Here is a 22,867-nt window from a genome sequence, read left to right on the forward strand (position 1 = left end):
CTACAAACAGTAATAAAGACTGTCACTGTAAGTGCTCCTCTCCCAATATTCTGAAGCCAAAAAAATAATTGCAGAACTGACTCACAAACAGTTGTAAGAGGAAATGTAAAACATTTTAATATGTTGCGTTATTTCACAGTGAAAAAAACAAACAGCACAAGTCATTTTCAGCAGTAATAGTTTTTTTTTTTTTGGCAAATGACATCCAAATCCAGAGACAATGTACCATTTATAATGCCTGACTGTAGCATAGGTGCCGCCGCGGTCGGCATCCGGATTGTCAAGGATTACGAGGGATAAATCAGTGCTGAGATGATACTGGCAGAGCAAATAACAACAGACCTTCAGTAAAGCAGTCAAAGCCAGAAAAATCAAACACAAAAACCTTGAATTTAGTCCTAATACAAACTGAGAGAAGTTGGGAATAAAAATAATTCCATGCAAACAGGCACAAGGGGTGAATTAAAATGTTACAATGACTTTGAAAGACAATAAACAACAACACTCACGTTCTGGTGGGTGGTACATTTTTTCTACTAAAACAGTTGATTTGATTTGACAAAGTCATGCAAATGCAATATACACAACGAGAAAATGAACAGTAAAAGAAAGCCACCTGTGCACCAACAGGAAGAACCTGACGACACACGCAGGAATTTGAATAATTGCCCTCTCTTATCAGTACAGTAAAATATAAAAATAGAAATGATAGCAGCCACAGATGGACAGGGAAAGTAAAGTCACTCGAGATCACAATGATTCATAAAATACTCAAACATTATAAAAATGTACAGTATTTTCAAGGAAACATTCTGCAAAGTGCTGAAACCGTGTGCTTTGCTTCGTTGCGGGTCAAATGCAAACCTCATTCAGTGATCCCTCTGCGCTAAAGCTGTCTTGCATTGAACTCCTGCCCACATTCAAGTTAAAAACAGGACATCGTGAACATCTGACGTAAATAGATCAGTTACAGATATTTAAATAAAGAACGACTGTTCTGTGCTATAAACATAGAGGCTCCGATTAAAGTGATAAATTTAACATGATGGCTTTTCACATTGAAATATGTCAAACCAAAATACAGGAGTTAGGACTGGCGAAAACCAGTCAGGTATACACTAACTTTCAATGATACTGTATGATAGCATAACTGTAATTATCGGCTACGATGAGCATGCGGTCACATCTACAATAGGCAGTTTTTATCCTCTCACACCCTTTCTCACTCTCTTTCTCACACAAAGAAACCTGTGATTAGTGGTTTTAGGAGCTTCTTGACCACAACACACACTTCATTGTGCATCTCTGAGCCACTGTGCACTCCTGTTAACACTGCATGGACCTGTTCATCCACTTCTTCTCTGCCATCTCCACTCCGTCTGCTCTAGGTGGGGGCCTTTGTCGATTTCAATTACACCAGGAAGTGGTCGCATCTCTGCCCCCTTTTTTACACTTGGCTCTTCAGAGTGAGTTGAGGAGTCACGCAGCAGCCTCTGACTCCAGCTCCTACTGACTGTCGAGGCCGTTGATGGACGTTGCCTTCCCTAAGCCCCTCCCTCGCCGCCTGGTTGTAGGGCTATCCCCATCCATGTCTATCTCACCTGAAACACCAAGCCCTAACAAGTTAATATAAAATTAAAATAAATCACTGAACTGGACATATTTACAGTAAGCGTAAGACACTACTCCAAACACTAGATGTCAGCCCTTTACAAGCTAAAGGCTGGTGGGTGTTTTTATGAGGCAGTCTTGTGGTTAATAAATGACAGGAAGGTCACTGTACCTTTAAATTCTTCTGACACATGCTCAGGAGACTCTGCGTAATTACTGTCCTCGCATTCTGAGAGGCTCTGTGAGAGGAGAACGGGGTGAAGACACATGATACACATGCTTTTAACAGTCCGTAACATAGATCACATGCACAGTTTTCATAGTACACTGACTGAAAAGAATCCTTTAAGGTAATATTCATTGACAACACTAAGTCTGCTGTTTTTCAGGTGGAACGCATATCATGGTTTGGTTAACAGGTCCACAGAAGACAGGGCACACAGCACGGGTCAGGTTGTTGCTACTTGGCTCAGTCGAGACCAATTTTAGAAAGTCACTTTTTATCTTTACTAGTGCTTCAGCAGAATTTATGCTGAAAAAGAGGAAATAGTTGGACTGAAGTCGACTCCATCTCGCTCTTATCAATCATATTTACATAAAAGAATGTTCTGACATGAGAGAAAGCTCCTTCATGAGATATTAGCAAGGTCAACAAGGCATTTGTGTTCATTCTAATTATAAACACTCTGGAAATGCGACCAGGGGCCTTCATCATGAAACAGGTTTATACAGCAAAACAATTCCGAACACAAGTTTCTATCTGTCATATTCCTAAACAAATGTTAGGGATTCAAAGATAGATCTTTTTCCCCCAAAAAGAATTGGCTGGTTAGTGGGTGGCTCTTACACTGTCTGCAGTGGAAAACAAAGCATGGAAGAACCCTGCTGAGTAAAATATCTCTGTTACTCCTGGTCTGCAGTGGTTTGACAGAAAAACATTCCTGAAAGCTAAAGCAAGTAACATACCTTTCCCATCGGACCATATGTTTCCGCACACCAAACCATTCCATATAGACAAAGAAATGTAATGAAGGCCTGAAAACAGATAAAAGGTAAAGCTGTCAAATGGCTCATGGACAATCAATGAGAAATGATTTGCAGCATGAAACGTCTCTGATGTGGAGAACCGCGGTCTGTTAGTGGTTAAGAAACAAGACTTCGCACGGTTTTAACGAGCGACTCCCTCCCGACCGACTTGTTGTTATTCATTTTGACACAGCAAAAGCCTGCAATCTTGGCCTTACCAAACACAACAGCCAGAGGATCACATACAGGATTTGTGTTTTTGAGAACAAGTCCTGTCCAAACTTAATACATGCCAAGGCCTCCAGAAAGGCTATCGCCCTGAAAAAAGAAAGAGAGAGGGAGGTGTAAAAATACAATCATCATTTGATTTGATTCAAATTTCCCTGTGGCTGAGAACAGCACTGGGCTCATTATTGACACTGGCCCAGAAAACATATAGTTTTTGTGGAATAATAACATTTTGCAACAGTGGTAAGCTGACCAGTTTGCCTTACTGGAGAAAGTGAAATACCTAGACACCCTACACCGCCTGATACGGCGGATCAGTTTATATTCATCACAGTTAACATCACTTCCTTAATATGCCATCACTGCCTCATTCAAATTATTCATTTGAACATAGAGGTTCAGTGAAAACTGACTTTTTAGGATAGCAGAATTCTTCATTAACAAGAGACTCTCATCAGGTTTCTAAACAAGCTTTTTTACTTACCCAAAGACCCAACACTGTGTCCCAACTCTCTTGCACTGCGTGTCTGTCAGGTACGCGTAATACTGCCTGAAGTAGAGACAAACACAGTTCACCAGCAGTCCGAGTCTAGTTTCTCAGCCCAAACCCCAAAGTGTTTGTGAAAGTGCTCAAACCAGAAATAAGCATATATCAGCGTACCTTACTGTTGGAGCCGTGATGATACCAACGAACAGGATTCGACACCAGCTGAGAGCGTGACTTGCAGGAAAGATGAAAATGTGTTTGAGGAAGAATGTGTTCAATTCTGTTAGCTGTGTGAAAAAAAAACAACAACAGACAAATGAAATAAAGGTCATCATCTCAAAATGCGTTACAGACACTCAAAGTATCCCTTGAACTTGAACATTTTCTGTTATATAGTGGAAATTTCAGGCGGATGAGAAGAAGATGAATAAAAATCAGGTGAGACTTGGGCGACCTGCTTTATTCAAACAGCAGAGACACGTTTGTGGTAGAGCATCATGGCAGAAAGAACCTGAGTCGTTGATACTAGACAGATTTTGTACAAATGAGGAAATTTATGGCCACTATCCTTCCCAGAGGGATGCATGAATTAAGAACATTCAGGTGAGTATTCACACAATGGCAAAGAAGGAGGGACGTCAGCAATGATCTTAGAGAAGCAATTGTTGCTGCCCATTAATCCGGGAAGGGGTTACGAGGGCATTGTCCGACTATTTTGAGTCCATCATTCGACTTGATTTATTGATCACTCAGAATGTTCAAACAACCAGCTTCTCAGTTAAGTAGAGGTACATTAATGAGAAAACAAGTGCTCAGTTTAGGGAGGCCATAGCTATGTTATCAACTATGAGCGCAGAGTCGGTTGACGGACTGCTGGATCGTTTCAACTTGAAAATTTTGAATGTAATGGAATCTGTTGCACCGATAAGAATCGAGAGCACCTTGAGAACGCAGGAAAGCTGAACGTAAGTGGAGGAAAACAAAGCTTCAGATTCACTATGAGCTGTACAAACAAAGCCTGCGTAGTTATAACAATGAGCTGTGCAAAACCAGACAGCTGCATTTATCTGAAATGATTAATAAGAATGTCAACGATTCTCCAACTCTGTTTGCTATGGTTGAAAAACTCACAAATACTCCTAAACAGTCAAACCCAGACCTCCTCTCCACTAAGAAATGCAATGAATTTGCCAACAAAAAAATCCAAATAATTGGACAAAACATTCACGCCACACAGACAAACAAGAAAACTAATCTGTGTCTAAAACCTAGAAATAACTCTGACGTTACGTCACAATTTAATATTGTTAATTTAAAAATCTTAGAGGAAACAGTTTGGCATCTGAAATCAACAACTTGCACTCTGGACATAATACCATCCGACTTTTTAAAAACTGTTTTTACCTCAGTAGAAAGTGATCTCCTACGAATAGTTAACAGCTCACTGGCATCAGGCATTTTTCCCAAGTCACTAAAGACAGCTGCCATTAAGCCACTCCTAAAGAAGAGAACTCTACACGACTTTATGATGAACAGCTACAGACCTGTCTCTAACCTCTCTTTTATATCCAAGATTATTGAGAAAGTTGTATTTAACCAGCTCAACGACTTTCTGAATGAACGTGGAAGTCTTGATAACTTTCAATCAGGCTTCAGACGTCATCACAGCACTGAAACAGCTCTGGTCAAAGTGTTAAACGACATCAGGTTGAATACTGATTCTGGTAATGTTTCAGTCCTGGTTCTGTTGGATCTCAGCACTGCGTTTGATACTGTAGATCACAGAATCCTGTTGCACAGGCTGGAAAACTGGGTTGGACTTTCTGGAGCGGTCCTTAACTGGTTCAGGTCCTACTTAGAAGGCCGGAGTTATTTTGTTACAACTGGCAGCTATGAATCTGAGCGAGTGGCCATGACTTGTTGAGTCCCCCAGGGGTTAATTCTTGGACCTCTTCTGTTTAACTTGTATATGCTCCCTTTGGGTCAGATATTACAGAACTTTAACGTCAATTATCACAGTTATGCAGATGATACACAACTTTATGTGTCTCTGTCACCGGACGACTGCAGCCCAGCAGACGTACTGTGTCAGTGTCTGAAGGAAGTAAACACCTGGATGAGAGAGAATTTTATACAATTAAATGAAGACAAAACCGAGATCATTCTGTTTGGGAGCAAAGAGAAGAGGGTGAGCATTGGTAAATATCTTGAGACTCGGGCCCTGACAATCACTGTTGATAGACTCAGATCTGACTTTCAGCAGCCACAACAAAGCTGTCACCAAGGCAGCTTTTTACCACCTCAGAAACATCAACAGAATTAAAGGGTTCCTCTCCCAAAAAGACCAGGAGAAACTCATCCATGCATTCATCTCCAGTAGACTCGATTACTGTAACGCTCTTTTAACTGGACTTCCCAAAAAGAGCATTAAACATCTGCAGCTCATCCAGAACGCTGCTGCTAGAGTTTTAACCCGGACTAAGAGATCTGAACACATCACACCTGCTTTAAAATCTTTACACTGGCTTCCAGTCAGTCACAGAATAGATTTTAAAAGCCTGCTGATGGTTTACAAATCCCAGAACGGTTTAGGCCCAAAATACATCTGTGATATATTCAGAGAATATAAACCCAGCAGAGCACTTAGATCCAAGGACTCAGGTCAGCTGGTCCAGTCCAGAGTCCAGACTAAACATGGAGAAGCAGCATTTAGCTGTTATGCTGCCAACAAGTGGAACAAACTGCCAGTGGAGATTAAACTTTCACCAAATGTAGACATTTTTAAATCCAGGTTAAAAAATTTTTTTTTCTCATTTGTCTATACATGAAATCTGCACGATATCTTTTAACTTATCTAGACTGTTGCTTGTTTTTAATCATTTTAATTAATTTAAATTATTTTATTTGTTTCTCTTTATGTTCTTTTATGTATTTTTACCGCTTCATACACTTCCCGCTGCAATGCTTTTATTTTATGTAAAGCATTTGAATTGTTTTGTACATGAAATGTTCTATACAAATAAATTTGACTTGACTACAGTGAGAAAGATTATTCAAGTGGAAAACATTCAAGACAGCTGTCAAACTTTCCAGGAGTGGACGCCCCAGCAAGTTCATGCCAAGGTCACACTGTGCAATGTTCAGTGAAACTGCAAAAAACCCAGAAGACTCTACAGGCATCAGCTAGCATGTTAAATGCTAAAGTTCGTGACAGTAGAATTAGAAGAAGACTGACGAAGTACGAAAGGGTTGTAGGAAACAGTCTCTCTCAAATTTGAGGCCATCGGTCTGACCTGTAAAACTTGGCCAAAATTGGGTCAAGCAACTGGACAATGATCCCAAGCAAACCGGCAAATCTACGACAGAATGACTGATAAAGGAAAGAATAAAAAGCGTTGTATCGAGCCAGCCGAAGTCCAGACCTGATTGCAATGCCGTGACTGGAACCTTAAGAGAGCTGCTCGTGAACAAATGCCCACAAACATCAATGAACTGAAGCAACATTGTAAAGAAAAGTGCTCCAAAATTCCTCCACAATGACACGAGAGGCTGATAACATCACACAAGATTACTTGGAAGTTATTGATGCCAAACATGGTTCTGCAAGTGATTTAATCATGGGCTGAACTCAGTTTTTCACAGTGTTTCTCTTGGTTATTGTACAAAAAATATGTCATGTCTTATTGTTTAATATCAGAAGGTATACTTTTGTTTCCAAATGACTGTATAGGCTACATCGTCATGTCATCTACAAGCCATATCAACCTGCTGTTCATCACAAGTTTTTGCACGATCTTAACTTGCAAACTACAGCGTTTACATAACTTCACCTCTGCATTTGTCAGAGGAACAAAGGGTGAATACAGATACCCTATAAGTAGCAAATACGAGTATGTTCCACATACTGTCAACTGACCGGACACATTTCTCTCAGTTTGGCTCATGTATACTTTTCATTTGCTGCCAGTTTCAAACAACTAAATCCTCTCATGACGCGGGCCATTTTTCCACCACGCACCATTCCTAAATCTCCCTTAGAGCAGTCTTGCTCAAGTCGTTGCAGGACGTGCGCCGGTGTTGCAAATGACATTTAACCAGGGCTTTGTTCCATAGCTGGGAAGCCATGCTAGTGACACTGTGGGCACAAAAAGTGGTATACTTGAAGGGAATGTAACCTTCCACGTGTGTTGTCAATCAGGATGACTGACATCGAGTTTCTTACGCGATTTATTACAGGCAAACTGACTTTTTACACTATTTCCAGTGAAATAAATCTTTTACTTTTGGAATACTTCTAATGATTAAACTGTTTATAAAAATCTAACACTTCAATCAAGATGCTCTTGCAGTGCAGCTCAGACTCAGACAAACATGCTCGGAACAACAACAACAGCATTCTGAGTGAGTCCTGCTCGGCCATACTGGAGGGCAGCGAGAAGGAGGCCTGCCGAAAAGATGTCGACTTGTTCGGCCAGGAACTTGTGTGGCTGAATTCGACCACAAATTGCTCCCGAGTAATCCAGCCAGTCTCGCTCTGAAGGGATTAGCTGGTAATATGCAGACAGCAGGACACCTGTGCATTATATGGATCCGTGTGGCTTTAGATTTCAGCATAGGAGAAGCCTATCAGATTAGCTGAGACTTAGCGCACAAATGGCCCCAGATGACTGCCGACTAGTCAGCGCTTAGTCACGGCGAGATGGAGAAAGAGGATTTCACAATGACCCACCTGCCAAATGATCATGAACAGATAGACGCCCGTCACTCTCTGCAGGGAGGACTTTGGGTCAAGCCAGCGTACGTAGGTCCAGCTCGCAGGGGTGAACTGCAGCACAGCTCGTTTGATCTTCCCCGTGGTGGTGTGAATGTCCCTAGTTGGGAAGCACAGAAGAAGGATTACAAAAACCTCCAGGTATTTCTACAGTAAGTATTATGGCAGCGTCGTCACAAAAAGCCAGATGAAATTAGTGCCACCACATAATACATTCGAGTCCAACCCTCCTGGATGAATATGTGGGATTATTATAAGGCCACCATGAAAAATCTTCTTAAACTACCTTGAAAGCAGGTGAAAAAAAAAAAAACTCCTACGAACACGAAGATTGTTTAAAAGGCTAGTTTGTCTGAATTTAAATTGAGGCCGCTGGCAATCATCTTCTACTGTTACTAAATTAGGACTAATTTCATCAAATTCATAAATGTTTACACAGCTGGGTGTGTTGGAGCGACAGTAGCACTGAGATCAAAAAGTGGCAGATGGTACGCCACTCTCGGTTCATTGGCATGCGTCGACCCTTTAGCGGAATGCGTCTGCTCTTTTCTGGCAGGCCGCTTACGTTCCACCAGCCTAAAAAAATGTCCCACTGGCAGGTGGCGCCTGACACTTTTATTCCAATGTCATAGGAATGAAAACTCAATAACAATGGCATCGTTTCAAGATAAGCATTATGCTAAACTCGTATTTATTTAAGATGCGTCATATATTTCAGCTCATTTTTGATACTTTTCTAGTTATATTTAGCTATACTTTACCGTACTACTATATTTCATAGTAATAAAATAATTTGAAAATATCTAAGAGGTTGTTATTACAATAAGGTCGATAAAGCTTGTTCATTGGCATCAGCTGTAGGCTGTACATATAGCATTAGGCAGTACTGATGTGACAATCTGATCCCAAGCCAAGAGGGAGCAAACGGTCCCGCAGCTTCTGGTGCTGAAAAGTTGTTTGAGATGAATTAATCCAAGCGGCATACCGTATGGGGACATCGACTCACCGCTATACAATCGGCACATGCTGCTACATGCCATTATACAGCAGCAGTACACCATCCAGACAGCAAACTCATCATATGCCACTACAGCAGGAGTAGCATACCACCAGCCACTTTTGGTATCTTGGTGTCTCTCTCTCTCGTTAGTGTTTAATTTGCTTGAATTTAATGCTTGAATTTCCTTCGGGAAGCAAGTTGTGCGCTCCGCTGAGAAGGTGATCGGCTGCAGCCTCCCATCGATCCATGACCTGCACGTCTCCAGGACTATGGGGCGAGCAGGTCGGATCACAGCTGACCCTTCTCACCCTGCACATGGACTATTTGCACCACTCCCCTCGGGCAGGAGGCTTCGGTCCATTTGGACCAGAACCTTCATAATCACCTCATAACCTGCCCCAGTCACTTTACTTTACTTTACCATCATTAAAATTGCACTAACGAAGCTGCACTGTTGTTGCTCTGTATATTGGTCACTGTGTATTGTTGTACACACCTTGTACATTTTATATACATTATAGAATTCTGATTCTGATTCTGGGATCAATAAAGTATGTATCTATCTATCTATCTATCTATCTATCTATCTATCTATCTATACTGAGGAACAACAGAGAAACTGGATACATTTTCAAGCAAACTTGTAATTAAGTTCCAGAACACGAAGTTATACTTAATACTGGCCCAGTGGTACGTCCTCATCTCCAAAAAGCGGCAGACAGTCATGCCAAGCCAGATTCCCCCTCCATTACACAGCAGAATATCCAGAATCACTTGGTCCCACCAGCACTCAGCAAAGTTAGGCAACAGATGCATGAAGAACAGCTATGGGTACAGAAGAACAGTGTTTATGCCATAACTGCAACAAAAAAAAATGGAATCGATATTTAATGTAAACTTAATGACAAAGGCTCAAATCCATTGATTTCCACTTGATGAAGCAAAACGATCACCAGGTTTGGTGATCAGACAGCAGGAGAAGCAGGCGGGCAGGATGTTAAGCAAGTGATGGCAACCTTGACTATTGTGTGTGTGTGTGTGTGTGTGTGTGTGTGTGTGTGTGTGTGTGTGTGTGTGTGTGTGTGTGTGTGTGTGTGTGTGTCTCTACCTCAGTAAGCTCCCAGGTAATACTGATGGTCCAGCACAAGCCATAGCTTCGAATGAGGAGGGCTTTCATACCCCAGCCCCAGAAGTGGCTAAATGCGAAAATGTCGAAATGGCTCAGGATCCTCTCCCACGTGATCACATGGCAGTTCACAGCATATTCCTGCAGCCAGCAGCACAGAGAGCCTCATTACAATGATTGATAATCCCCTGACAGGGAGCACAACTGGAGCTTGAAAATCAGTCAGAACATTTATCGTCACCGTGAGCCAACATCACTCACCATGATGTCCGCCTCTCTCTTGGCATATCGCAGGTTTGGATCCAACCAGTACATGAGCTGCTTCACCTGCTGCCAGTTGAGGAAGATGACCAAAACCAGGAACAGAAAGTAGAGCACACTCAGGCCTTAGAAGGAGCAGAAGGATTCAACATTAGGAGGGGAAAACATCCAAACAGAATTCTTTCTGCTCTCAAAAGACTTTCAGCAAGTACTCACCAAAAACTATCCGCCATATTGCTGGATGTGGTCTGGTGAATGGACCTAAAAATCAGACCAATAAGAATGTTATGTCAAAGAGCCACAGTAAGCGGTGTAGCACAGCTCACTGATAATGCCAATGTCTATTAAATATTCAACTTTGTTATTCATCTGCCTCACATGCACAGATCATGACACTAGATTCCTTCCCGTCTTCATGTCTGCTGGTAGCAGAGGTGATCTTATGGCCTTGCAGGGGAACTAAAATCACTGACTAACAATAGTGACTAAAAATGACACTGTTGACACCATGTTGACACCGGTCGTTCATGTCTGGTTTCAAATTTCCCTTCCACTGTCTATGTCCTATTCATTTCTCTCATATTCAAGTACTTATTTTAGTTCCTCTCAGCTCTAAACAACCAGCCCTCATTAGTTACTGCTCTAAAATGCTTCAGGGTGACCATAATCAAAGCCCATTCAAACACAACTGACAGAGACACAATTCTCATTTTCTATGAGTAATCAAGCAGAGCATGTGGGATGTATGCAATGGTTTCATAGTGATTCAGTCAGTGGGTTAAAACATCATTTTTACTTCTTCTGCAATTGTCGTTTTCATATTGCAGAAAGAGTAGTCAAATAGAATAAAATACAAAATAAATGTTTTGTAACTTGCAGCCTAAGTCCTTTGCTTTGTCCTCACCATTTGGAAAGGCCAAAACACTGATGACAAGGAAGAAGGAGATGACCAGAATGAGCCCCACCCAGAGATTACTGTCAGGATTTCCGTCATCTCTGCAGGACAGGAGAGAAGAGAAAAAAAAAAATCACAATTATCAAAAAAACTGTTAATGCGGCTACGGGATGTTCAACAGCCCAGTCTGCTGTAAACAGCTGTAAAGATGCCTGTGTGCCCCACATACCTTCACATTTGAAGGAACAAAATGTTAACACAGTGCAAGCAGTTGGCTGAGTGAGATTTTGTAAAGCAGTGAATCACTTTAAAATATAACATTACGAGTGGTTTCCGTATTAGTTAGAATGATGTAGCTCATGTCAACACAGGAAACAGTGTCCGCCGCTGGATTAACGTAATATATCTAACACTTCTTTTTGTTAGCTTAGGCTAACGCTTCATAACAGCAGAGCTAGGAGACGGCTATCACAGTTACTTAAAGTGCGAAAATCCAATAAATGGATGGTAAACCTATTAAGCTAACCTCTCTATGTACCTGTGAGAGCATCACTGCTCCCGTTAGCCTAGCTAAGCTAACTCCAGTGGCTAGCTAACACTAGCAGTGGATGACTCACCTTGTAAAAGCGAAATACATCAAACTGAGCACCGTGCATGTCAGCAGCGTTATAGTATGCGGCTTGTAGAAAAACTCTATCGTGATATCTTCAACCTGCTGCTCGTTTATCATTCGGAAATGCATCCTGTAATTCACATCATCCTTGCTCAGTGTATGAGATCCGCTATACATAGACGCCATAGCCGGACGCAGGCAGCAGCAGCCCCTCAAAGCGGAGGAATGGGAAAGTGATCCAACCTCTAGCAACAGACACCAAAACAGACGGGAAACAGCTCAAATGAATATATTACGTTACATAGTTTACTGGCAGCGTACAGTCAAACAGCGGAAAGTTGAAAGAGGAAAGAAGTGGGACTTAGTTCACTTTTGATTTTAATTAGTTTATGTTTGTTGGGAGCGTCACAAAGCGGAAGAGTTCATACTATAACCCTCCTTAATCATCACGAGTCCTCCAGTGAGGGACTTTAAACCATGACAAGTCACGATTATACAGCAAGGAAATTTATTGTGTTGTACATTTGCTGTAAAAAATTTAAACAATAAGACAATACATACACGCTTAGGTACATACTCATTGACACTGAATGTAAATAAGTTTAATAGAATAAAAATAACAACAGTTACACGGTTTAAAAAATATACAGAATATCTAGTAACGTAGATCCTCTCACCAATACATGCTTTAGGAAACTGAGCATAATATGACGCTTTTCAGTTTCAAATGAATAGGATTTCTTGAATCAACAGTATTTTGCACTGAATTGTGAATTTAGTTTGTTTGTGGTGTTTGTTTCCCCCTTGTGGCCACTCAAAGCCACACACGTGGCTTCACGGTCACCCAATACAGATCTGCAGTTGATCTCATATCTAGTGGTTTCAGATAAATTGCAAAGATGGATTTTTTTTTCTTTCGAAGCACAACTCATGGCAAAACGTTTCTAAAGGTTTGATGGACACAATGTTGTCCAACCGTTGTTTTCATATGTATCTGAACAAGTATCTGATAAAAAAAAGAGAAAAAGTCATTTATTGCAAATTAGCATCGACAAAAGTAAAGTACTTCCTCTTTCTGTAATCAACCAAAAACGTGACAAAGCTATTCTTTTAGCAACTCTTATATTTAATAACTTGGAATGTGCTCTTCTAAAAACTGTTGACTCTGTTGTGCATTAAATAATACAAATACATTGAAAAAAAAAAAAAATCATATGGCAATATGTATCAAATGTCCAACCTGATAACTTATTATTTATAATTGTTATTGGTGTTCTATTTTAATTTGAAGCGTGCACCATTTATGTTTAATGTGAGAAAGAGAAATACATTTCCACACAAAGTTACTTTGTATTTGCAACAAATAAGCATAAAAGTGAAATATTTTGCAAGCTTTCGAAATAGATGGAAGTGGTCGTAGCAAGGAGTATTGTTTTACCTCAATAAGAGGGCAAAAAATGAATAAACAGTATAGCAACTTTTATTTATATGTTGAAAACATGACTGAAAACATACAGTATGATTGAAGAGCACAATAACATCAAGCAAAGACTTAAGTCCATTAAACAAAACCAATAAAACAGGAGCAGTTAGGTTCAAGGCAATGCATAAAGATGTTAAAAAGAATGCACTGATGTCAAATCTAATCAGGAGTTCAGGTTCTGCATTCTTTAATTTAGGCCAGTAGAAAAAAATGCAGCTCCAGAGTAAAGCATCACCACGCCTCTATCTGCATTATGTAAAAAATAAACAAATTTGATCTCAATTTTAAGGCTTTGAGAAACTACAAAGCTATTGCAGAGACAGCAGCAACATTTGTTTTATTGTAGTTTATTATTCACGTGAGCAGCCTAATTGTATGATGTAATACAAAAAGATTTGTTATAAACAGGTAATTGTACAAACACTAACTCATATGCCTTTTATATTTCAGCAGCTATATACATTTGCATGTTTTCCATGACGATCTTTGCATTCTTCGTCTCTGTTCGCGTGTTCAGGAGTAAATGACCAAAGCAGGCTGAAGTACAACACACATTGGGTCGTTCACTGGCTTGCCTCAGTCTTCCTCTTTCAGCATTATGGTGGGCTGCAGAACAAAAGAATCAAGATTGTAGTTGTTTTCTCATTTTACTTATGCCTACCTGTAGTGTGTAGAAAGAAAATGACGTACCAAAGTGTTGAAATGTTGTCTGCATACAACTTTACTCATCCAGTAAATCAAGAATATGGCTATGATACTTTCAACAGTCAGCAGACTGATTATCAGTCCTTGGAGTCCACTATTCAACTATAAAACAAATGAAGGTTAAAAAAACAACCTAAAGTACACAACCAATCGTTTTGTACTGCAAAGCAATTTTTGACTCAGTTGAAAGTAATGATTTTAAAATATACCTTGCCAGCTGGCGGGAACCAGATTATGCAAAGAGAAATAGCCGTAAGGGACCAAAAGAAACTGATTATGTTCAGAGAGAACGACAGCTTGGCCTGGAAAGTGAAAAATACGTTAAAATAAATGCACAAACAGCCAATTTTGGAAACAACATGCAGATTGTTGCTTTATTGGGGCAAAAACAACAACTCGGCTCTAAAAGCTCACTATGGCCATTTTTAGAGGGTGAGCGTCGCAGCGCAACCACACACCCTGATCTGCGCGACATTGTTATCTGATAGTACTGCTGAAGCACATCATGATTTCACACTGAAATCTGTGATGAAAACATTTATCTGGCACAATACAATGATAAGCAAGTGTCGTCGTTTTGAAGTCAATTTGTGATGGAGGAAACAGCTGTTTTCTTTGATGTTAGAGCCACTGTTTTGCCTTTTAATGGGATTTTTAAATTAAATTAAAAATCTTAATGCTAAATCATATCACTTACCACATACATGTTTGGACAGTTTCCTGCAGCATAGGACACCATACCAGAGATCACAAACTAGGGGGGTGATAACAAAGCAGATGGATTATTGTACAGAGTAACATGACGATATCCGAATACCAACTCGACTTATATCTTTTAGATATTTTTTAAATCATATTTACCAGAAAACTTGGTAGAGTGTAGCTTAAGGAGCTTTGGGGTAAGTTCATAGATAACAGACCTAGAGCAAAAATAAACATACCAACGGTGGCCTGGGCTGCCTTGGGAATAAGAGGGAAATTTATAATAAACAGAAAATACAGATTATACAGACTATTCTGTGTAAACATGTTGCCTTTTGTGTGTGTGTGAGACTGTTTGCGAAACAAGACGGTTAAACTTACTCCGACAGGTTTAGGCTTCCCGTTAATGGCGAGGACCTTGAAATGATCTTTGAAGACACAGTGGAAGTTTTCTGGCATCAACTGACCCTCTCGAACGTTCTTGAGATTCCTGATGGGGATGCTGATGATTATTGAATCATCACACACAAAAGTCTTCCTCATTTTCCTGTGAGTAAGGTCTTCAAGCAAGTTTCAACAAAACCAGCGGTACCGTTTGGTCTTTTCTTTGCTCAATGCAGGCTTGAAATTCTCTGTATTGAAAAATGAGTTCTGCAAGGAAATGACCTGCTTTGCCACTTGTCTTACTTCTCTGACTCCCCCCCCCCCCCCCCCACCTTAACAGCCACCCCCACCCCCTACACACACACACACACACACTGAATCCCCCACACCCACAGAATCCTTGCACACAAAATGTTTTGGCCAAATTTGAAAACTATGATTATCTTATTTGAAATAAGTACAAAGAAGAGTGTTGCAGACTTGAGCTGACATTGAGTTAGAAATATCACAGCAGCAAAAACAGGAAAATAGCCACTGTGGGCTAAAAGTGAGTAACACTGTGGAGATAACTTGCAGGCTGAGGAAGTTAAAATGTGTGATGACCTCATCTGTCAGTGTTTGAGGGAGGTGGAGATCATGCCTGAAGAGTGAGACTTTTGTTTGAGACAAGAGTGTGAAAAAGATACGACTCAAGCCAAACGCGGTAAGAATCCTGATCTAAAATCTTTTCTTAAACCAAAATGAATGAATAACTTTGTTAAATACATCCGCAATGCACATTATACGTTATATCTGTAGTTGTTGTTGTAAGCTTCTGTAACGCACGGAAATCACACCAACTATTTGTGGAATAGCAGTTTTGCATCGTCAGGAAAAAAAACAAGATACAATAATTTGCTAAAACATCATTCAATGCTTGTCCAGTTTTAAGAGTTAAAGTAATGTATTTTATGATTCCACACTGGTTATTTATATTTGAATATGTGCAAATATAAATCCATGTTATTAATGTAATAAATATGTCACTGAAATCTTTGCAGTTTTAATTTTTCAATACATATTTGCTCTAAATGCAAAAAAACAATTGTTCTCTGTAATGACAATAGAAGGCCATATCATGATAGATGAGATACTGTGATAATGCTTCTGGCACTGCTTCCGGTGCAATAATGCTGAATTATCTACTCATAGTTTCAGGATCATTAAAAACAAAACAAAGAAACTTTATTCTCACAATCTATGACAGGACTGTCACATGCTGTTTTATTACACTCTTCAAGGATTTCAGGTCAGTCTGAGTACATTTTTAAGGCCACTGAAGTATTTACAGCTAAACTGATGCTAAATGGGAAAAGAACTCTGTAAAAACAGTGGAAAAAAATATTTTTTGAATAGTCCCACAATATTCGCTCCAGATCAGAGAAGCACCATGGCCTGTGCTGATGTGGACCTTGACATCCAAGCTGAGGAGCTGCCGATGGCTGGTCGGAGAGAAGCACCCCCGCTACCGCGTCTGGTCCAGTATTACCAGGCTACAGCAATGCTGCCAGAAGAAAAAGGGCCTCTGCACAACCTGCTGCGGAAACAACCAGCTGTGTTGGGGGTAAGAGAGCGAAAACTGCTGAGAATTAACAAGTGTCGAAGGTGTCTCAACATAATTCGTTGTGCCAATAAATCAATACCCCTGTAGTTGCCCTTTCACTAGACGCCGAAAAGGCATTTGATCGTGTAGAATGGCCATTTGTTTTTGCGGTTTTACAAAAAATGAATTTTTAGTCCGAATCTGATACGGATGATACAGATAGTATATCTCAATACATCAGCTATGATTCGAACAAATGCTAATATCTCCTCTCTTTCCCCCTTGTCACGTGGTACACGTCAGGGTTGTCCCCTGTCCCCGCTTCTCTTTGCACCGGCAATTGAACCTCTTGCACTCGCTATAAGAGCGCATCCTGTTTTAGAAGGTGTTATGGTTGAAAAGGAAAAGCATGTCATTTTGTGATATATGCTGATGATATAATGTTATACTTGACCAACATAGCGTCATCGCTCCCCGCTCTTTGCATCCTACTAGATGAATATAGTTGCATCTCTGGATACAAAATAAAGTAAGAGTGTGATAATGCCTCTCAATTCAACTGCCCAGGAAGTAGCAAAGGAAAATATCCCCTTTCGTTGGGAACCTTATAAGGTTTGTTATTTTGGCCGCCTGTTTAATAAAGTGGAAGCAGACTTGGACAGGTGGAAGTCTCTACCTATATCCCTAATAAATAAAATAAATTGTATAAAAATGAATGTCCCACCCAAGTTTCTTTACCTATTTCAGGCACTGCCAACACCGATCCCCAAAACCTTCTTTAAAAACTTGGATAAAAAGATTTCTAGATTCCTATGGAACAATAAAGTTCCCAGAGTTAAGCTCAAAACTTTGTGTCGTCCAACTGAGGAAGGAGGGCTGAACCTGCCTGAATTTCAGGTATACTATTGGGCTGCTCAAGCTAGGGCTATCTGGACATGGATTAAAAACTTAGAACACCCATGGAAAAATATCCATGTCGTGTACCCGTTTTTTTTTTCTTGTCTTTTCCTTTTTAAACCTTAAATTTTATTTATTTATCATTTAGCTTATGTATTTTTCTTGTTGTGACTATTATGGATGTGAATTCTGTTGTGTTTTAGTATTGTTTATACCGATTGTATGTGGGGGGGAGTAAAATATAAATTATCATCAAATATCAAATATCAATAAACATATTGTTAAAAAAAAATTAACAAGTGATCGCAATGAAAAAAAGAAATATGAAACATCTAAAAAAGAGCTTATAATACACACTTCCACAAACTGATGGTGTGCATTGCTCACCAGGAGGGCTCCAAGGTGTTGGATCTTTGCTGAAGGGAATTCATGTATGAGAAACCCCTCATTATTGATGGGTTAGGGCTCTGAACAATCAAATCAAATCAAATCAAATTTATTTGTATAGCACATTTCATGTACAAAACAATTCAAAGTGCTTTACATAAAATAAAAGCATCGAGCAGGGAGTGGAAGAAGCATTAAAAAATACATAAAAGAATATAAAGAGAAACAAATAGAGTAATTAAAATGAATTTATAAACAAGCAACAGTCCAGATAAATTAAAAAATATCGTGCAGATTTCATGCATAGACACATGAGAAAATAAATGTTTTTAATCTGGATTTAAGGAGAGGTGACACAATCAGAGTTGTGTCACCCCTCCTAGTAAAATATGAACTGCTTCTTCAAAAATTGTCCAATTCAAATTGAATCATTTTAAATTCACCAATTCAGCAGGGCTGCATGGTGGCGTAGGAGTTAGCGGTGTTGGTGCAAGGAGACTCCTTGGTTCCAACCTCTTCTGGGGCAGTTTTCATGTTCTCCCAGAGCACACGTGGGTAACTCCATTTTAAATTGTCCCTAGGAGTGAGTGTGAGCGAGCATGGTTGTTTGTCTCTGTGATGAACTGGTGATCTGTCCAGGGTGCACTCTGCATCCCGCTGCAATGGCGGCTGGGATATTCTCCTGCCCCTCTGCGACCCTGAATTAGACAAAGTCATTCGGGAAAAAGAATGGATGGGTAAGACTCCAAAGGCAGGTTACGTTGTGGTGTGTAATATGATACTCTGCTTGTGATGACTGATGGAGAAGCCTTTTTTTAAAAAAATGTACCGTTTCACTGTGCCTTCTCACGTTATTGCAAGTTGCAGTTCTGTTGTATAAAATTAGAAAAGAGGAACTGTGGTTTAAAAAAAAAATAGATACAAAAAGGTGAGAAAATACTTACACGAACACTAACCTAAACCTTCATCATTTTAATTGTAATCCATGTTGCAACCATGAATTACCAGCTCAAGTTGTACATGCATATGCAACTTTTTTGGTAAAAACTCTTCGGTAAAAATGCACAATGAATCACATTCGAAAAGATGTGTAATTTTTTATTGTTAAAGGGGAACTTCGGGGCATTTGAAGCGCAATCCCATTGCTAGAGGTTGTCAAATACTGACAGTAGGACACAGACTGGTGCAAATCGGCGCTCCCTGTGCGGCGATTGCGCTGTTTGCGCAGCCTGTCATGCTAGCCAAATACGTGGTGGCCAAGGGGCAAATAATAAACCTTCCACGTAAAACAACAACTTGCACACTGCAGAAACGTCACACCACTTTATAAACCATCCGACAATAAAGTCACAAGCCTTACCATCAAAACCATATGCATGGTTCTCACATTACTGGCATGGGGACGTTACAAAACAACTTTATAAACAGCATGTCACTTACCTCTTGTCGGTATGCTCGCGCATGTGAAAGCCCAAAAGAGTCAATGGATGATACTCCCATATACAAAGCAATTATCTTCTCTAGAAAAACTGCGTTCAAGTATTTAAAACATTACAACAATACATGCCCAGTAATATTGTTGTAATGCCCAATAAACGGCTCTAGGCATTCGTAAACCACGCCTCAAATACGAGAAAATGCACACCTAGTTCCCAGACCACCATCTCATCGAGATGTGGACGCGTCAGCCAGGCTAGCTGTGACCTCCATTTTCCAAACAATTATTATTATTAATAAAAGAAAATTCAGAGTTTGATTTTTTATTTTTATTTTAAGAGGACTAACAAATGAGTTACTGACAAATAACAATTAACTTTGAAAAATATTCACAGACTAAATGAAGAAGCGCTTTTTCTCAATAAGTGCCACGAGCCCAACTGAAAACAACGAACTTTACGGTGTGTTTACGCTACACCTCGTAAATTCTAAAATCGACATTGTTTTGTACGTCAAAAGCTGCGTTTCAATCACAGGATCTTTAACTAGGAACCAGGGTTGTTCTGGGGGTCTTTCCGTCCCTCCTCCCCGTTCTCCATTTCCACAGCGGGAACCAGGGGCTAAACTTGACCTCCCTCCTCGCCAAAAGCAGAACACCCACAGTGTGTAGGGTAGGACCTCACAATGAGATGGAGGCCTCACTTTGCACAAATACTGCACAATTACATGCACCATGGTGTCAAGGGGATAAGCATTAGCAAGGCCCACCCAGCCATCGTTAGCGATACACGCATGGGCAAAGTCAAATCAGATAGGTGAATTTAACAGGAGAAGACAGAAAGGAGGACCCTTTTCTGTCATTAACAATACTGCATGCATTGTTGTAAAAACTGACAACCATTGTTTCATCAATCACTCTTCATAACAAAACACCCAGGGCTGAAATAATCTTTCAGCTCCTTGCATTTAAGTTTGTGGTACTTTTACTTTAAAAGCACCTGAATAGTGCAAAAGTGTGTCTTTAAACTTTAAAGTCTTATGTTTAAATGTTCACAACTGCTGTTTAAAAAAGTTAAATATCTTAAATTAGCATTGTTCTTTATCAAAATGAATAACCTACATCTGTCATTTCTTTGTTGTTCCTTCAGTTAAACAATGAAAAATGTAAGCATTTTCTCGTTATTTTCATTTAAGTGAAGCTGAGACTGTAAATTCTATTATTTACGACAAAATAATAACAGAAGTAAGTGACATTAAGTGTTTAATTTTTTTGTTCCTCCGTCAGTCTCTGCAGATGGTGAGCGGCCTCCTCAGCATTGGCGTGGGGATCCTTTTTGCTGTAACCCAGGAGATGAACCAATCCTTCTTCACTTTGTTCAGAGTCTCACAACTAAGTGGAACACTCGTAAGACTTGTCTCAAACAAGAAATAAGTCATAGAAAAAGAAAATATACTCTGAATAAAAGATCCTCTAACTGCATTCTTCTCCTTTACAGTTCATGATTGCCGGACTTGTTTCCAATCTGTTGTTCAAATATCCGGCATTAGTCACTGTGAGTGAATCTCAGTAGAAGTTCGATAAAATTCCGCAATTACAGATTCTGATTATCATTTGAGAGATTACAGTTGGATTTTTGTCACAGGTGTCCCTCGGAGTTAACTGTGGCTGCATCGTTGTCGCAGTTGTTGCAGCTTGTCTGATAAGCGTTGACCTGAGTCACTGGGCTTCGGGAAATGATGACTACTTAAGAGTAAGACCACGTTAAGAATAAGACCAAAGATATGAACGACTGATTCAAAGAAGGGGCTTACAAATACATTTTCTACTGGAAAAACTAGATATAATGAAGGACCTTTTTGTTTCTGACAGATTGAGGTGCTGGAGCTGTGTGTCTTGGGGCTCGAGGTTTTCCTGTCTGCAGTCCTCTGCTTCTGGTTCATTCAAGAGAAGCGTGCCAAGTCACCGTGATCAAGTAGCTGCAAGCTGTTCAATCTTTGATTGAAGAGCACGACCTATCTATATGCAGAAGACTATGGAACTGTATGCTTAAACAAAGTTGAGCAATGAAAACGTTTTGTTCTCATTGTACATGAAGTGTGGCTTTCTGCTTTACCTCTGCTGCCTAAAGATAAAAAACTAAAAACCCTGCTGGGTTGTGGCCCATGTCTGATGTTTGGCTCGGACTGCAGACGCCTGACTTGTGGCAAGCACATGTCAGAGTTTCTCATGTGAAGGCAAAACCACACTTCATACTCCCCAACCTCTGCGCCCTTTGTGTAACGGTAGTGGTGGGTCACGTTGTGCAGCAGTATCTATTTGCAAGAGCCTCTGTTTGCGGTTTTACACTCACACTTTGTTATCGGTGGAAATATCTCCTACTTGCTTTTAGCTGCATTCACACTTTGAGTTTCTCAGACAGGAAGCTTCACTGAATTGTAAAAGGTTTGGAAGGATTTTTTTTTTCTAAGTAATTTGCTTTGTTTATATTTGACACCAAATATAACGCCAAACCTAACCGTGGTAGAGAAAGGAACAAAACAATGTGTCTGAAACATTTTATTCATCTGTACAAATTTGTCCTAAGTCAGGACTGGTGACAAAAAGAAATACGACAGTACAACACTGTCTCGAAAGGTTCTGCTATGCTTTCTGTTTTGTAAAATACATCTACAATATAAACATATGTCTAGTTCATTAAAACAAATGTACAGACCTCTGACGTACCATCATGACAGTGCATATCATGAGTCAGTTTTCAGTTTACAGTATCATCGTGAAATGCCATTTGACGGCTGCATTTCAGCCAAAAAAAAAGTCTTTGCGCTCCTCTCCGAAATTCGACTCCACTTTTTTGCATCCTTTTTGTGAAATACACATTGCTGCTCGAGGATGTCACAGCTGCAAAGAAAGACGGAAAAAAAAACCATGAAAAGTTACTCTAACTAAAGATACAGTTCTACATATTACGCAATACAAATTGTTGCATGCATCATTAGGAATACCAAGCAAGAAGGTGGGCTTTTCAAAAGCCGTTTTTTTGACTTAAACAACAACTAACATCAGATTATTTTAAAGCCGATGCCCATGCTGTTTCATATAAGATAAAAGACGAGAGCAACATGTGGTTAATATTTTACAATATGCTAAAAGTATGAGAGCCAGGGTCAAAACATGCACTCACAATTTATTCAAATGAAAGGGTCCATAACATTTACATAACTTTAAACTGAGTATTTATTTTAAGAAATTACTCAAAAACTGAGATTAAAAT

The 22,867-nt window shown here is 39.9% G+C and overlaps 4 protein-coding genes across 6 annotated transcripts in view; 1 reads left to right on the forward strand and 3 right to left on the reverse strand.

Annotated features, from left to right (window-relative positions):
- Window positions 1-103: 103 nt before the first annotated feature.
- ptdss1a (phosphatidylserine synthase 1a) lies at window positions 104-12,381 on the reverse strand. Of its 2 annotated transcripts, none has more exons than XM_075465372.1 (13): window positions 12,023-12,381; window positions 11,415-11,506; window positions 10,727-10,771; window positions 10,511-10,635; window positions 10,232-10,390; window positions 9,797-9,948; window positions 8,082-8,223; window positions 3,527-3,639; window positions 3,350-3,415; window positions 2,856-2,955; window positions 2,578-2,646; window positions 1,784-1,850; window positions 104-1,616 (listed from the first exon to the last, which is right to left on the reverse strand). In XM_075465372.1, exons 1-13 carry the CDS (start codon window positions 12,202-12,204, stop codon window positions 1,507-1,509), a joined length of 1,422 nt encoding a protein of 473 aa, XP_075321487.1. In that variant the 5' UTR covers window positions 12,205-12,381; the 3' UTR covers window positions 104-1,506. The 2 variants fall into 2 exon arrangements, with proteins under 2 accessions (XP_075321487.1, XP_075321488.1); XM_075465373.1 differs by having other exon boundaries at window positions 104-1,601; window positions 12,023-12,375.
- Window positions 12,382-13,493: 1,112 nt separating this feature from the next.
- Window positions 13,494-15,536, reverse strand: LOC142380751 (uncharacterized). The gene is made up of 6 exons (XM_075466654.1): window positions 15,290-15,536; window positions 15,068-15,166; window positions 14,904-14,960; window positions 14,416-14,508; window positions 14,192-14,308; window positions 13,494-14,107 (listed from the first exon to the last, which is right to left on the reverse strand). Exons 1-6 carry the CDS (start codon window positions 15,449-15,451, stop codon window positions 14,078-14,080), a joined length of 558 nt encoding a protein of 185 aa, XP_075322769.1. The 5' UTR covers window positions 15,452-15,536; the 3' UTR covers window positions 13,494-14,077.
- Window positions 15,537-15,831: 295 nt separating this feature from the next.
- Window positions 15,832-22,343, forward strand: LOC142379959 (uncharacterized). Its single transcript, XM_075465377.1, has 6 exons — window positions 15,832-15,995; window positions 16,708-16,895; window positions 20,881-21,000; window positions 21,092-21,148; window positions 21,239-21,346; window positions 21,466-22,343. Exons 2-6 carry the CDS (start codon window positions 16,722-16,724, stop codon window positions 21,562-21,564), a joined length of 558 nt encoding a protein of 185 aa, XP_075321492.1. The 5' UTR covers window positions 15,832-15,995; window positions 16,708-16,721; the 3' UTR covers window positions 21,565-22,343.
- The window catches only part of plekhg4b (pleckstrin homology domain containing, family G (with RhoGef domain) member 4B), a 33,339-nt gene continuing 32,615 nt past the window's right edge, over window positions 22,144-22,867 (reverse strand). For both annotated transcript variants that reach the window (XM_075465376.1, XM_075465375.1), the window contains one exon: window positions 22,144-22,494. In XM_075465376.1, coding sequence (XP_075321491.1) covers window positions 22,489-22,494 — 6 coding nt within the window. In that variant the 3' untranslated portion in view covers window positions 22,144-22,488. The remainder of the gene's footprint in view (window positions 22,495-22,867) is intronic.

The sequence above is a fragment of the Odontesthes bonariensis genome, chromosome 5 (assembly GCF_027942865.1).
Source record: "Odontesthes bonariensis isolate fOdoBon6 chromosome 5, fOdoBon6.hap1, whole genome shotgun sequence".
Taxonomy (NCBI): Eukaryota; Metazoa; Chordata; class Actinopteri; order Atheriniformes; family Atherinopsidae; genus Odontesthes; species Odontesthes bonariensis.

Bases quoted from the DNA above. Each gene is read 5' to 3' on its own strand.
- ptdss1a (XM_075465372.1), bottom strand. From the start codon at position 12,204: ATGGCGTCTATGTATAGCGGATCTCATACACTGAGCAAGGATGATGTG. The intron at 10,391-10,510 runs GTGAGTGATGTT...TGCTGGCTGCAG, and splicing joins AGAGAGAGGCGGACATCATG to GAATATGCTGTGAACTGCCA. The intron at 8,224-9,796 runs GTATAACTTCGT...CTTCCCAACTAG, and splicing joins TACCACTGGGCCAGTATTAA to GGACATTCACACCACCACGG.
- LOC142380751 (XM_075466654.1), bottom strand. From the start codon at position 15,451: ATGAGGAAGACTTTTGTGTGTGATGATTCAATAATCATCAGCATCCCC. The intron at 15,167-15,289 runs GTAAGTTTAACC...CTTATTCCCAAG, and splicing joins GGAAGCCTAAACCTGTCGGA to GCAGCCCAGGCCACCGTTGG. The intron at 14,309-14,415 runs GTATATTTTAAA...TTTGTTTTATAG, and splicing joins GGTTCCCGCCAGCTGGCAAG to TTGAATAGTGGACTCCAAGG.
- LOC142379959 (XM_075465377.1), top strand. From the start codon at position 16,722: ATGGCCTGTGCTGATGTGGACCTTGACATCCAAGCTGAGGAGCTGCCG. The intron at 21,149-21,238 runs GTGAGTGAATCT...TTTTTGTCACAG, and splicing joins AATATCCGGCATTAGTCACT to GTGTCCCTCGGAGTTAACTG. The intron at 21,347-21,465 runs GTAAGACCACGT...TGTTTCTGACAG, and splicing joins GAAATGATGACTACTTAAGA to ATTGAGGTGCTGGAGCTGTG.